At 38.2% G+C, this 15178-nt stretch overlaps 1 protein-coding gene across 1 annotated transcript in view; it reads left to right on the top strand.

The window, feature by feature from the left end:
- Positions 1-10199, top strand: part of Taok1 (TAO kinase 1) — a 137807-nt gene extending 127608 nt beyond the window's left edge. Inside the window, exon 22 of the mRNA XM_023719843.1 lies at positions 1037-10199. Coding sequence (XP_023575611.1) covers positions 1037-1498 — 462 coding nt within the window. The 3' untranslated portion in view covers positions 1499-10199. The remainder of the gene's footprint in view (positions 1-1036) is intronic.
- Positions 10200-15178: the final 4979 nt, after the last annotated feature.

The raw sequence follows: 15178 nt of genomic DNA, 5'->3' as shown, positions 1-15178 counted from the left end.
TTTCTTTTTTTTTAATTCCAGAAATTGATTCTGCTCTGAGTTCCTCTATATCTTTCTGCTCTTGTTTATTTACTTCTGACACTATTTGTTTATTTCAGCTGAGCTAGTGTCCTCTGCACTTGTTATGGGTGGGCTTGAGACCTGAAATTGCATTTTGCTCCTTGTCTTTATCATTTCGTTTAACACTGACCTGTGGCCTTTGGTGTAGTTTATGTTATCACTTAATGAAATTCAGGTACTGATATACCAAGTTCTGTTCATACAGTTGTGCCTGGCTTGTGTTAGGCTACTGTGGTCAGCTCCTTACTGTTGTTGCCCTTGGAGGTGGGCTTGCTGTGCACCTCTGGTAAGATGATCTGTTCCTGGATTAGCTGTGTGGATCTGACCCTAGTCTCTCATTGTGGGGACTTTAGCTGCAGGGTTTTACCTCAAGCCTGTATGCTAGATCTGGGCTGGATCTGGAGGGGTATGAGAAGCGGGGGCAAGAGAGCGCAGAAGTTCTCCCACACACTCACCAGTGTTGTGTTTTGGTGGGTCTGCAGGACTCCCAAGAGCTCAGCAGCAGTTCTTATTCAGATGGCAAGCTGCGCTGGGTCTGGTCAGGTGGGGGTGGTCTGGAGTAGTCTGGAGAACTCAGGGAAGTGACTCTCTCACTCAGCGGGCCTGGGCCTGGAGCGGCGGACTGGCGCAGGACAGAGCAGAAGCTCTCCCCCACACTGGCAGGGCCTGGGGTCGGTCAGATATGGAGGGCCCAAGGCGCGGTGGAAGTTCTCACTCAGAGGGCAGGCTGTGCTGGGTCTGGCCGGACAGGGGAGGTCTGAAGAACGTGGGGAAGTGACTCCAAAATAAATTCTTATACACTTCAGAAATAGCAATTGTGCCTGATTCCTATAGTACGTCTCTTTTTATTCTTAAATAAAAAATAGCCATCAATAAAATAGTCACTTCAAAATCAGGTAATCATTGTTTCCTTAGTTTATAGACTTTTAAAACTAAATGGGTTTTTCTTTTGTTTCCCTTCCCTAACCACCAACAGATCGAAGAGGAAATGTTGGCTTTGCAGAATGAGCGCACAGAACGAATACGAAGCCTGCTGGAGCGTCAAGCCAGAGAAATTGAAGCTTTTGACTCTGAAAGCATGAGACTAGGTTTTAGTAACATGGTCCTTTCTAATCTTTCCCCTGAAGCATTCAGCCACAGCTACCCAGGAGCTTCTGGTTGGTCTCACAGTCCTGCTGGGGGTCCAGGACCTCACTGGGGTCATCCCATGGGTGGCCCGCCACAAGCTTGGGGCCATCCAATGCAAGGTGGACCCCAACCATGGGGTCATCCCTCGGGGCCAATGCAAGGGGTACCTCGAGGTAGCAGTTTAGGAGTCCGCAATAGCCCCCAGGCTCTGAGGCGGACAGCTTCTGGGGGACGGACGGAGCAGGGCATGAGCAGAAGCACGAGTGTCACTTCACAAATATCCAATGGGTCACACATGTCTTATACATAACTTAATAATTGAAAGTCACAATTCCGCTGGAGCTGTCTGCCAAAAGAAACTGCCTACAGACATCATCACAGCAGCCTCCTCACTTGGGTACTACAGTGTGGAAGCTGAGTGCATAATGGTATATTTTATTCATTTTGTAAAGCGTTCTGTTTTGTGTTTACTAATTGGGATGTCATAGTATTTGGCTGCCGGGTTTGTTCGTTTGTTTGTTTGTTTTTAACTTTTGGGGGAAATTTTGAGAAAGGGGAGTTGATATTATATAACTCATGCATGTAGTAAAATGAAATTGGCTATATAGAGGGGTATTTTTTAAATAGTGCAAAAATAAAATGCAGCAAAAGTGACTTGAACCATCATTTTAGGGTATCATATCGTAAGAAGTTTATGAGAAAATCTAAAACTATCTTCCATATTCAAAATTTCTATGAGACACTGACAGCAGGCAGCATTTACTGAAACAAGTTATTATAGGAGTATACCTGTACCTCCTCACCAGTGTATTTTCTTTATATTAAATTGGTCTGACTTCTCAGCCTCATTTGGATTAAAGTGCAGAAATCTATGAACACTAAAGGATTGTACTGATCTTTTCAGATGGGAGAAAATGACTTAGTTCTTTTTCTGAATGTCTTAAGTTTGTCAATGATTTTTGTCCAGTCAGTTGTGCCTTCTTTGTGTCACAGTAAGATGGAGTTGCTTAAGGAGATCACAAACTATGTAGAAATTGCATTAACCAAGCTGTGAGCCTTTAGAGAGGAAGGCAGCAGAGTGATAGGAGTCCCCTGAACATCCATGTGATAGCTAAGTCCAGCAGCAGAGTGAGGAGATGAAGTGTATATATCCTAACATTTGTTGCTTATACTGTGATATCTCCTCTTAGCTAAGCTCTTAAAGTCCTAACATCCCAAACAGTACTTTTACTTTGTACAGAAACAAAGACATAAAGCCAATACAAATCAAATGCCAGAGGTATTTGAATGATGCCATATTTGCAAACTGCCATCTATAGGAATTCTCATCACACTACATAGACATTATTAGACTATCCACTTTTGGCTTATGGGATTCCTGTTTACAAGTAGACTAGTCAGTTATTTAAATGTTTAGTTGCCATAGTGAACCAGGAGCCACTGAGCCATCAACAACCAGCTGCTGACTAATCTTCATCACCACTGTAGATTTTACTGCATCTGCAGGTTCTTTGTTTTATAATTGCTGTTTTTGTTGCTGCAGTACTTTACAAACTTCTAGTTCATTGAGACTTAGTGACTGTTTGTGATCATGTTAACATCACACTGTAGGAAACACCACTCCAGAAGTCTCAAGCCTCAGTGCTAAAATACTACTGAAAAGGAACTAGAAAGTCTGACCCAAAAAATAAATAAATAAATAAATAAATAAATAAATAAATAAATAAATAAAAAAGCTAGAGTGGTCAGGGAATCTCTTAACAAAAGCTAACATGGGGGGGCATGTTTTGGTTTTTTGTTTGTTTTTTGTTTTATAATGAAGGATCAACCCAATGTTGAAAGTCACATGTTACTTGGTTTTTCCATTGTGTATGTGGAAGTTGAGTTGGAGGTGGGTGGGAAGCTGTGAATAAGACTTGAAGAAAAAAAAAATGTCCTCTTTAGTAACAGATCAGAGTTTCTTACAAGTTATTATCCTGCCTCCTTCCTAGTTGTCTTGAATAACACTTGCTGCTAACTCTGGATCCTGCTTTTCATATACTCAGAGGGCTCCAAGATAGAACTCTCTAAGTCCCTCATAATAATAGTCTTTCCTAGACCAATCTAATGACCAAATTGTAATCTGTCAGTTGATTTTGTCAATCAGATTTTTAAGTTTTCTTAGGTACTGTACGTCAGCCCAGTCTCCATGAAACCTCTAGGAATTTCCGACGTTGATTTGAAGGTAGCTATAAGAAAAATTAATGCATTTAATATAAATCCTTTAAAAACCAAGATCAAAATGGAGTTCTTCTAGCCAGTGTTTCAAGTAGCACTATGTTGTGTTGTCCTCTTGGCCATGTTCCAGATCACTAGTTTTTATGTAAATATGACGTATGTTTAGTCTTCCTTTATTTGCATTCAACTATTAAGCAATGTTTCAGTGAGAAATCTCCTTGGAGGGAAATTATAAGAGCTTTAGAGTTTAATAAAGTATCCAGAAATACAAGAGTTTAATACCTTTGAAATCATTCTTCAGAGATCTGGCCCCTGTTTACTACTGAAAAGAGTATAAGGAATCAGCTCAGATTTGCTTACAAAACCTCTTGCAAACTAAAAGTACTACTAGCGATACATTTCAAAGTCCTCTTGTGAGCTTCAGTTAGGCTAATTGAGTTATAACAAGTTCATACATATCATATACTTAGGAAAACCCTGAGTGAATACTGACTCCAAATGTCTGTCCAGTAAGGCTTTGTATCTTATTTGCGTGATAACTAGTTTTACATGTAGGTCATTGCTATATATGGATTATATCATTAATCTTAATTAAAATATATGTAGTTTGCAAAAATGATTCAAACTAACTGGTTTTTGTGTGTTTGTGGGATGTTAATTTCTAATGAAGCTCATATGGTAAGAACCATCATAGAGTAAAACTGGTAGCAGGAAAATTTGAAGGGTTTTAAGATACCCTGAGGAAAGAGCAAGCACTTTCTTAATCTGTGTGCAAATGTCAAAATTTGATCATACTAACACTACCTCTCCCTGGTGTTGGTGTTCACTCATAGATGTGTTTAAGAAAATTAAGAGTATGGGAAATTGTGTAGCATATCAGACATTGTAAACATTATATCTGGTATCCAGAGCCTGGCAGTGAAAAATTCCTTGTGTTTGCCCTTTTTCCTTTTTTCTGTTAGCATTTTAAAAATGCAAAGCCTCATATGTTGAAACATTTTATTCCTAATTAGATGTTCTTCCCTTTGCACATTTTTTTTCTTTTTAAAAGTCAGTTCTAACCCCAAACAGCATTTTCACTGTGTAGATGTTAGCTCAAGAATGTGTTTATATTATTTTTTATCGGAATTAACATTCTTTTCTTGTCATTTCTGTGCACAGAGATGACTAGTCCTGCATTTGAAGTCACACCCTCAGATATAATAGACTTTAAGTAATTTGAACTTAATCATAACCATGATTTTCAGCTGCCTGGATATAGGTAAACATCCAAAACACTAAGGACATCTTCCTAACTGCTCCCATTTCTACAAATTTGTTCTCAAATCCCACCCCTCTTTTCAAAAATGGAAAATTTTGGTGTCTTTTTTTTAGATCATAAGACAGACTTTAGTAACTTTCTGCTTTTGTAAGTACTAAATGTCTGGCATTTTAAACTTTTATAAAATACATTGTGTTGGACACTGGAATAATACTATTTATTTTCACCTGTGAAAATGACTTCATTGTACTTGAAACACCTCTTTGCAATTCTCCATTTGTGCCATTCACTAGTGGAAATAAATTGTATTATACCATGATCTACTGGCTTTTAAAAACTGTTAAATATGCACATTTTTGGTATAGTTATTATCATTTGTATGTATATATTGTATATACATATGAGTGTCTGTGTGTGTAGATGGATGTGTGTAACTCTCTGTACATTTCCATCAAGGGCACTTAAGGTTCTGTTTTTGTTGGGTTTTATTTCAGTCCTCAGTTAAGGCAAGAATGCAGGTGTTTTTAAAAAATGAGTATTCTGGGTTGATATTTATGAGAAAGTGATCATTAGATTCAGTCTTTTCCTTTCCAATCCCCTCTTAGCACTTGTATGAGTGGAGAGAAAAGAAAAATACGGAACCATAGTTGCAGTGCAGTAAAATAGTGCTGGGGAAAGAGCTAGTTATAGTTAGTCTTTCTGTGAGTTTTGTATTGTGATACAACAAAAGATGAGTGATGACAAAAAAGAAATGAATTGTGGAAAGAACACTGGTGGTGATTTCTCTGCAAAGATGATAAAGAGAACAAATAAATCACACAATTGGTGTATATTTTCTGTATTTTGTAGTAGTGATGCCATTGATCCTCTTTTTTTTTATTCATTTGATGCTATAATTATGTGTTTTTCTGAGGACCTAAACAGCCAAAAAAGAATTATAACTAAAGCATCTAAGGTTCTCCCGACTATACAATCAACAAGAAGGGGCCACTGAGAGCAGATTATGGCATTGGTGTGAGGGGCTTTCTGCCTTTAGCTGCCTCTTTTTGCTTGTTAATAGTAAGTTCTTTGTGTACCTTCCACCCTTTCTGTGCCACTAGTATTTAAACAGAGATTTGGCCCAACACAGCAACCTTGTCCTTGGAAGTTTATACCATTCTGCATTTTGTCCCATGCTGAAAATGTGAAGTATCCTAATGTGTATTCAAGTCAGAAATATATTCTAGGTGTATAAAGTGAATCTCCTATGGTGATGGATGAAGAAATTCTCATTTCTTAGAGCCTTCTTTAAGCAGCAAAATTAAAACTTGGGCTATCATCTTTGAGCTGCTTACCAAGATACAGATTGTTATTGATTATTGAAGAGAAACAAATTCTCTATTTCGCTTTCTCCTATCTAACATGGTAGCCTTTTAAATGCACTCAGTCATAGTTGTTAAGAACTGGAGAGTTCCCGTGCTCAGCTTCCTTTAAGGAAGAGTGTGCTGTACGTTTAGCATACTTGCCTCTTATGTATGCAAGGACTACTGATTGAAGTCTGTTTTGCTGTGTCTGGTTATATTGTCGCACTTTTATGAAATTGCTACAATAGATCTGCATTGGAAATCATTTAATTTGTAAAGAAGTTTTATTAAACACTGTCTAGAAAAAGAAAGCGAAGCTGAGAACTCTTCCTTTATTGTCATGTTCTACTGAATTGTGATAGCCTCCTTTAAAGTCATATTGACTAATTATTTCCTCCTATTCATCTAAAAATTTTATGCATACAAAGGAAGAGAATCCATTTGGCCTGATGGTAGTCTTCAGATCATAAGAAATACATAAATTAGTAGCACCTTATCTGCCTTTTGTGGGCTTTTTAAACTTGCACTTCCCGCCTACCCAAAGATTGGTATATTTTAAAGAAAATAAAGGCAGAATATTAAACTTGGGGAGCCATGTACTATGTCACCATCACTGTTAACTGTTTCCCAGCAATCCAAGCTTTTGAAATTCCATGATTTTTATTTTATTTTATTTTTGGTGTGGGGGTGTGTCTGTTTGATTGTATTTTTGTTTTATTTTTAAATATATAAGGGGTTCTTTAGAGAAAAAGTTATTTCTCTCAAATAGCAGGATGCCCACTGGATACACTAATCTAAACATCTGTAGGTAGTTTGCCATGGAGAAATGGAGAAAATGTGAGGCTTCTGAATGAATGAAAAAGGGTATCTTGATGCCCAAGAATTCCCCTCAAAGTACGGGTAATTCAACCTGCACAGTTTCCTTTTACTCACAGTTTTTAGTAATTGTGAGTGAAAAATCATGTAATTATCTGTAAATATGTAGCTAACAAATTGACCTAGTTTCTGTATTTTTTTGGTTTTGTACTAAAGTTTATAGGTCTGTGCCAGCTAGAAAGGAGTTGCTGTCATTGCCATTCGTGGTTCTAACCCTGAAACCATCCTAGGTGACATACATTTTTAGAATTAATGCTTACATGTTGTTAAACAGGGGGAAATGAAGCTTAATCATTGGTCAGGTTTGAAATCTTTTAAGCTAAGTAACTTTATTTAATATAATAAGTACATATCCTCAGTCATGAATGAGGTAGGAGCCTCCCTCCCCTAGTGGCCATGTTTACAGAAGTGTGTGTTGTCTATAAAGTGCACAAGTGTGTTACTGTTTATGTAAATTATGCAGGTGATAACATTATGGTTTGGGATTGTTCATGGGCTCTTAACCTGAATTTTCAAATGAATTGAACTATGCTTATTGCTGGCACATTTATCCCATTTCTGGAACATTTTTCTAATTCCAGAATTACATATGTTCCTTAGACATTACCCCCATTTAACTTCCCTTTCTCTGATATGCCTTGTAGCCAAGGTATTAAAGACTGGTGAACATAGGTGAGGGAAATGCATTTCTTAAAAATCCATGAACCCTCAATTGTATGCTTTCAGTACTGTGTTATTTGTTTTATGGCTACTTTGAAGTCAGTGGTTTAGAAATGAGATACCAATGTTAATGAAAAGTGTGTACTCTGTGCTTTTGCATGGCTTGGCTTAGTATCCAAGGTATATTAGAGCCACTTGAAAGCATGAAGACCAGTTATATGGGAACAGGTTTCTCTCAGTGGCACATTTTGCTTTTCCTTAGCCCTCAAATACATTGTCTAGGCATGAACATTATTATTACTTATAAATTGCACATGGTCATAGAATGAAGTATATAATTAAAAAGGATACAACTGCCTATTGTTTGCAGTTTCTGGCTGGTCTGTGTGACCATTTGGCACATATCAAGAAACCCTGAAGGGTGTTGGAACCTATCTAACACTTTTGTTGGGGAGTCATAAACAGGTATATTGGTTTACCAAGATGTTGACTGCTGCTGGCTTATTGCCAGAGAAGCTCTTTTGGTGCCCATTCCAAGTGTACTGTGCTTCCTCGCATTTCATACTATCAAAGAAACCACCACCCCTTCTTCCTAACAGCATTTTCCCCCTTTTATTCCACATTAAATGGGAATTGTGCCTAATTAGAGCGCCCCTCCAATTAATTACAAGTGTCCCAAGACACAGGGAGGAAAACATCTTCAAAAAACAACAATGAACTGAAACCTCCAGTAACTGTGTGCTAAAAAAACCCTTGCCTTCCTTCAAAAAAACAACAACAACAACAACAGCAAAAGGTTATTTGAGGCCAGTTATTTGACAGTGTATTTTAACCACATCCTGACAACATATATGAGCCTATTACAATTTGCAAGTGGCTTCTAGAGTAAAATCTTAAGTGAAGAGGGATGTGTGGGGTTTCTATTAGATAATTTTGTTATTTTAACCTTTTATGATCCTCCACTAGTTTAGACAGGTTAATTCAATTTTTTTTAACTTTTTAGGAAAATTTTTACAAAAGCAATGGTCTGATGTAAATAACATTTTAAAAGTATAGTGCACATAACTTCCCCAGAATGTTCCAACCTAATCATTTGTAAATGCTTTAGAGTTTTTTAAATTAACACCTGTGTTGCTAAATCCTATTTATCTAAGTCTGCTATATTAACCCACTTAAGACTTAAACATTTAAATAATGGATGGGTTACTATAAGCAGTTTAGCTTCCCAAACCTCCTTGTTTTAGTTTATGAAAAAGCCTAATGCTTATTAATGAGGTTGGAGAGACTATGAGAAATATGTATAGTGTATATTTTAAAACAGCTTTGCTTGTATTGTGAAGATTTAAAAACAAACTTGAGATTTTTAACGTAGCTATTAACAGTTTTAACGTAAGTTATCCCACTGGGTTTAAGAGCATCTTGAATGTATAATCCTTTTTGTAACCCAGGTTGGTTTCTGCTTTTACCAGTCATCCAAACATTATTTATATTTTTAGTTTTAAGTACTCATTTCCCTTTGCTATCCTCAAACAGCATGTTTTATTTTGCACATGTAGAAATTTTTAAAAGGAAAAAATACATCATTTTCTCTGGTTCTTCACTTCTCTCTTCCACTAACTCCTTCTTTAAAGGCCATATCACTCCATTTGCATTATTTGTGCAAATGCCAGGGTTGGTTTTTATTTTTATTTTTGCTATTTACCTTAAAAAAAAAAAAAAAGAAAACGCTTCAGTCAATTGCTTTTTTATTTAAAAAGAAAAAAGAAAAAAAAAAGATAAAAGCTGTAACCTTATCATTTCTGAGTAGACCATTGAGAGATGAATGCACACCTGTCATAGCCCAGGACCAGCTGCGGTAGCTGAAGGGAATATTTTAAGCAAGATGTTCTTTTCTGAAAATGGTAGATGTTATCCACAATCTGTCAGTTATTCCCATGAGTCAGGGGTCCAAATAAAATGAAGGTTATCAGCTAACTGATATGTTATCATTGAGGTTCATCAATGAATTTGTACATTTCTAGTTCCCTTTGGTGAAGGGAAAAATGATTTTGCAAGACCTAGATTTTGGCTTGGTTTCTTGCCTCATTTTTTGGCAGCCTTCATCTTCTCATCTCCCAAAGCCCTTGAGCCTGTAGGGTTTTCACAGTGGACAAAGGACTTACGGTCTTTTAAAGCTGGGACAGATTTTTATTTTCTTTTGTGAGAAATTATCATGTTGAAAGTGTGGTAGTGTTCTACCACTTTACTGATGAGGAATTTTAAACACAGTCCTTTCAAATTTTGGACCAAACAGACACCCACAGTGGAGGCTTATCAAGGGTTGAGTGGGAAAAAGCCTCTCCCTCGCTGTCAGCACCAGCTGGTCAAGGTGACTGTACAGATGTGCATTTTCCTTCTGGTAGTAATGGTCCACAGCACTAATTGGTAAGGCTTAATGTACAGTATATTGTCAGTATTCTTCTGGTTCAGCATACCTTATAGTTCATATATAACCTGTATTAATTGTATAGATTGTGCATTTAAAGCTGTTACCAAGTTGTCAGAACATAAGAGCGAAAACAAGGTCATATGTAATATTTTGTTTGTAAGTATCCTTTGTATCATAGCAAAGGAAATGTTTAAAAAATCAACTGTAATAAAGTAATTTTAGTACACAGTGTCTGCTCAGTTTTTTAAAGCAGTTTTATTCCCAAAGACATTTTATTATAGTAACAGTTACATAATTACTGAGTTTTAAGCACAGTACTAGATATTACAAAAGTGAGAATGATCTTAGTAAGAGGGAACTCTACTAATTACCTCAACTTTACTGTCTAGAGAGTGAAGTGGCCTGTTGTCTTCTGGGTATGAGATGATTCTCCTTTTGGTTTTGTTTCATGCAGGATCTCCATTTTTATTCCTGTGTTGTGATCTATCTATAACTCCTCCCACACACAGGGATGTAATTCTCTTAAAAATTAATGTACATAGGGGCCGGGGAGATGGCTCAGTGGAATAAGCACTTCCCTGGCAAGCACAAGGGCCTGAGTTCAATCCCCGGTTCCAAAAAAAAAAAAAAAAAATTGTGTACATGCATGTATACATTGATACTTACTTTTATTGAGACAGGGTCTTGCTATATAGCCCAGCCCTTCCAATTATGACCTTTCTACCCTAGCCTCCCTAGTGCAAGAATTACAGGCATGTGCCACCATGCTGATCAAGAATCATCACATTGATGGCTCAGTAGAATAGGAGCTTGCCTGGCAAGTGCAAGGGCTTGAGTTCAATCCCTGGTTCCGCAAAAAAAACAAAAAAAAAAAAGAAACCATATATTTTAGCTTTTTGTGGGGTAGTAGACCATCTAATTCAATAGCGTGGGTGACAATTCTTGTCAACAGGCTAATTCAGGGAAGAAAATGTTCATGGGTGGTAGGCTGTTTTTTTTTAAATTCAAAAGGGTGTGTGTGTGTGACTAGGGATCAAACCCAGAGTTTAAAATATGGTAGACAAGGTCTCTACTACTGAACTATACCCACAGCCTGTAAGTATTGTTTTAAAAGGTATAACTTATCTGTTATATTGAAGGCTTAGAAAAATGGCTCCTCTTTTTAACTCTAAACATTGGTATAGAGCCTCTGTGACATTAACATTTACTTAAGGCTGGGGAGATGGCTTAGTTGAATAAGTGCTTTCCTGACAAGCACAAGGGCTTGAGTTCAATCCCTGTTCCCATCAAAGGAAGAAAAAGAAAATTACTTAATTTGTCTGGCTCGAACAACTGATGAGTCAAAATTGGACCTCCTGAGCTCCTATATGGCATTTTCAGTGTATTCCACTGAATTTGAATAAATTCATCAAGATAACTTAAAATTTTCCTTTTTTTTCAGCTGGGCATACCTCATATGTGAAAGGTTATACACTTTCCATTTGGAACCATGTTTAAGTCATAGATGAAGCAGAAAATAGAACCCAGATCTCTAAGTTACTATCTCAGAACTCTACACACTACAAACACCAGTTGTCCACCACAAAAATTTCTATGTAGATCCTAAAGGAAGATCAGGGAATTTAAACCCTACTGAGAAATTACTAGCCCAGAGCAGGAGGCCTAGTTGTTGATTAAACAGCTGCTTCTGGTCAGTGTTAAAGAAACAAACCTAATTTACACAAGTGAGACAACAACCAGTGAATGGAAAATGCAGGGAGGCTCTGCTACACTCCACAGTAGGGAAGCATGGCTCAGTACACAGAGGATTTCAAGAGACAAAGCACATATTTGTTTTGAGACATTGATACATTCTGATGTTGCAGGGAGACTACAAGTTTTACAGTATTTACAGAGGCAAGCAAGTTAGAGAAATACTTGTTTAACCACATTAGTGATAAACACTAGGGTGAGACACTTTATTTCAGGCTGGAGGGGTGAGAAGCTTATTTTTGATATATTTGTCTTTCATGGATTTTTGGTTTGTGGGCATTTTTTCTTTTTCTTTTTTGGTACCAGGAATCAAACTTGGGACCTTGTGCTTACCAGGTAGGCACAGTGCCCCTGAGCTGTATCTATCCCCAGTCCTTGTTTGAAATTTTGTTTTACCTTCAAACTTCAAGGTTTTTCCAGGCACCTATAACTAGAGTGTAATTCCTGGTATTATACCTGGTCACATTCACAGGATTATTTTCATTGAAATCTTTATTATTATTATTATTTTTTCTTTTTGGTCTGGTCTTTTTGAGACAGGGTTTCACTATGCAGTCCAGGCTAGCCTTGAGCTCACTTTGTAGCCCAGACTGGTCTCAAAGTCAGAAATCCTGCTGCCTCAGCCTCCCCAGTGCTGGCATTATAGGTGTACACCACTACACCTGGGTCCCCATTAGAATCTTTGTCATCTCCCAACTCAGCATCCTGGTCAGGTCTGTGGTCACTTGGTCATCAGGTCTAAAAACAAACCAGAAGTCTTTACAACCCTGTGAGCTTATTAGCATTATTTCTCTTTTTTTTTTTTTTTTTTTCCTTTTTATGTATTTAGTACAGGGTCTTACTACGTAGATCCAACTCAGTGATCCTCCTGTTTTCAGACTCCTAAAGGCTGGGATTACAGACACATCACCAGGTTCAGTCTCAATTGCCATCTCAGCATAACCCAGTGGCGGGGCCTTATTAGCATTATTTCAAAATTCATGAGAGTCTCATATGGGAGGAAGCTATCTGATCCAAGCTATACTCATTTCTTAGTAGTCCTCCATGATAGGTGCCAAGGCATAGCCTAGCTTGAATATTCCCCTGATGATGTTGAGACTTGTTCCCTGAGGCATTTATTTATGGGTACCTGGGCACCCTTAGTGTATAACTTAGAAGCCTTCCTAAAAGCAGTCTTTGCATATTATGACTTCTAAAAATTTCTGATTTCATCCTTTATGACTTGATTGTAGAATCACAAATACTGCATATTGTCATTGTTACAAAATTCTATGAGTCTAGAACAGTTGCATCTGCTTATTTAGGGAGAGGAATTCATGCTGAAGTTCACTTCTAAGGGAAGATCCCTTGCTGACACAGGATACTGTGGCTTGGGTGAAAGATGAGTACAGAGGAGTTTCTGGTGCTAGAGCGGTTTTGAGGTTATATATAAAGCCCAGATGACACTTCCTGTGTCAAGACTTCTTTCCTAACAGTATTCTAGTCTTAGAAACAATGTCGGGGCTGGGGAGATGGCTGAGTGGAATAAGTGCTTCCCTGGCAAGTGCAAGGGCCTGAGTTCAATCCCCGGTTCTGCCCCCCCCCCCAAAAAAAAAGAAAGAAACAATGTCTTCATTCAAATCATGATATTGTCTCAGAGAAATTGGGGCTTTTTCAGTGAAACAACTATTAGAAACTACTTATAAATATGTAACATTCAGTCTTTTTTTTTTTTTTTTCAGAACCAGGGATTAAACTCAGGTGCTTGTGCTAGCCAGGCAAGCACTTATTCTACTGAGCTATCTCCCTGGCCCCACCACTCAGTCTTTATATAGGGTCTCACTATGCAGCTCAGACTCATAATGATCCTCCTGTTTCAGCCTTCCTAGCGCTGGGATTACAGGCATGTGCCACCACGCCCAGTCCTGTGGGCTAGCTCCACGCGCCTGAGGTGAAGCAGGCACAGCACATTTGGCACCGGAGATCAAACCCATGGTCTTGCACTTTCCTAAGCAGGTCCTTAGACCTCTGAGCTATCCCACAGCCCAACACTCCGTCTTTATAAAAATTACAGTTTACCACAATGTTTATTCCAAAGGCAAGAATGTAGTAGAGTTCAAAGAAACAGAGGCAGTTGTCCACGTCCTTTATCTATTGCCATGAGGAAATAGAGGACTGCTGCTGAGATAATGCCTCCCTTATATCACTGAGATTTTTCCCCCTTCCCTTATCATTTGAATGTATTTATAGATAATGAATAAACCAAAATGTCCAGCAAAAAAGTAATGGAGTGTTGGAAGGTTGCTTAAGTTCCACCTTGTGAAAACTCCAACCCTAGTACTTGTTATAGGTTGATTTTGTTTCATCTTGTTTCGTCTTCTTGCTTCCTCAAACTCAGAACCTGTGATTCTGTCCAAGGGACCATGCCTTCTGAGAATAGTGTCCCTGGAGTCACTTCCAGCTCCCCTCACAATTAGCTGTTTACCAAAATGGAGCCAATTTAGCTAAAGGTCACCTAAACCTTGAAAAGAAACTATTTTCTTGGCAAAAAAAAAAGCTTCACAAGGGCTGGCCAAATAGCTGAGCAGATTTAAAGTGCTTGCAAGCAGGCGCAGGCGCCAGGGGTTCAATATCCGGGCCTGCCATGCCAGCCCTGACCCTGGGGATCACTGAGAGGCAACTGAGACTGGGTGTGGTGGCACATGGCTGTAATCCCAGCTCTTGGGAGGCTGTAAATAGGCAGGTCACTATGAGTCCAATCTAGTAGTGAGACCCCAAACACCCTGTAGACCCTTCCCTAAAATTAAAAAAATAATAAGCTTTACAACTCTTATCTTTAAGCATTGATGAGCAGGTAAGAGAGAAATAGCTTCCTGTGACATGTAAAGCTATAAAAAGAGAAAAGGAAAAGAGAATCAACTACCATTTCTCAAAAGGTTTTTTTTTTTTTTTTTTTTGAGAAACCGGAGATCTGTGGTATCTGATCTGGAGAAACTACCATGATTTTTGCCACTAGGCACACACATAAGCCTTAAGGGTTAAAAACCACTGGGCTAAACCCAGCCTGGGTACCCTAGTAACTTATACTTTGTCTCAAAATAAAAAATAAAGGCCTGGGATATAGCTCAATGTGAAGGCTCTGCTTGCAATTCTTACCACCACCAAAAACAAAAAGCACTGGGTTGCTTCCCATTTTGTAGTTCTGGATGATATAAGGTTCTATGGGGCTGCAGGACATTAAGTAACTGAAATCCCCACTGAACAAGATAGAGGATAGGGCAGAGCGGCCGGATGTCAGTAATTGTGTTTACCAAGATTTACACAGAGGCTGTAGTTTACCAGCAATAATAGAACAGCTTCTTTAGCATTCAGTTCCTTTTTATTTTTCCAGCTCAGAAATGGTGAAAGAACATTAAAAGAGGGATGTAGAAGAGGAGGTTCAAGGAAGGAGGGAGATCTTTTTTTTTTTTTTTT

This window comes from Octodon degus, unplaced genomic scaffold, assembly GCF_000260255.1.
Source record: "Octodon degus isolate 3935 unplaced genomic scaffold, OctDeg1.0 scaffold00072, whole genome shotgun sequence".
NCBI lineage: Eukaryota > Metazoa > Chordata > Mammalia > Rodentia > Octodontidae > Octodon > Octodon degus.
This window is presented reverse-complemented; position numbering and strand designations above follow the sequence as displayed.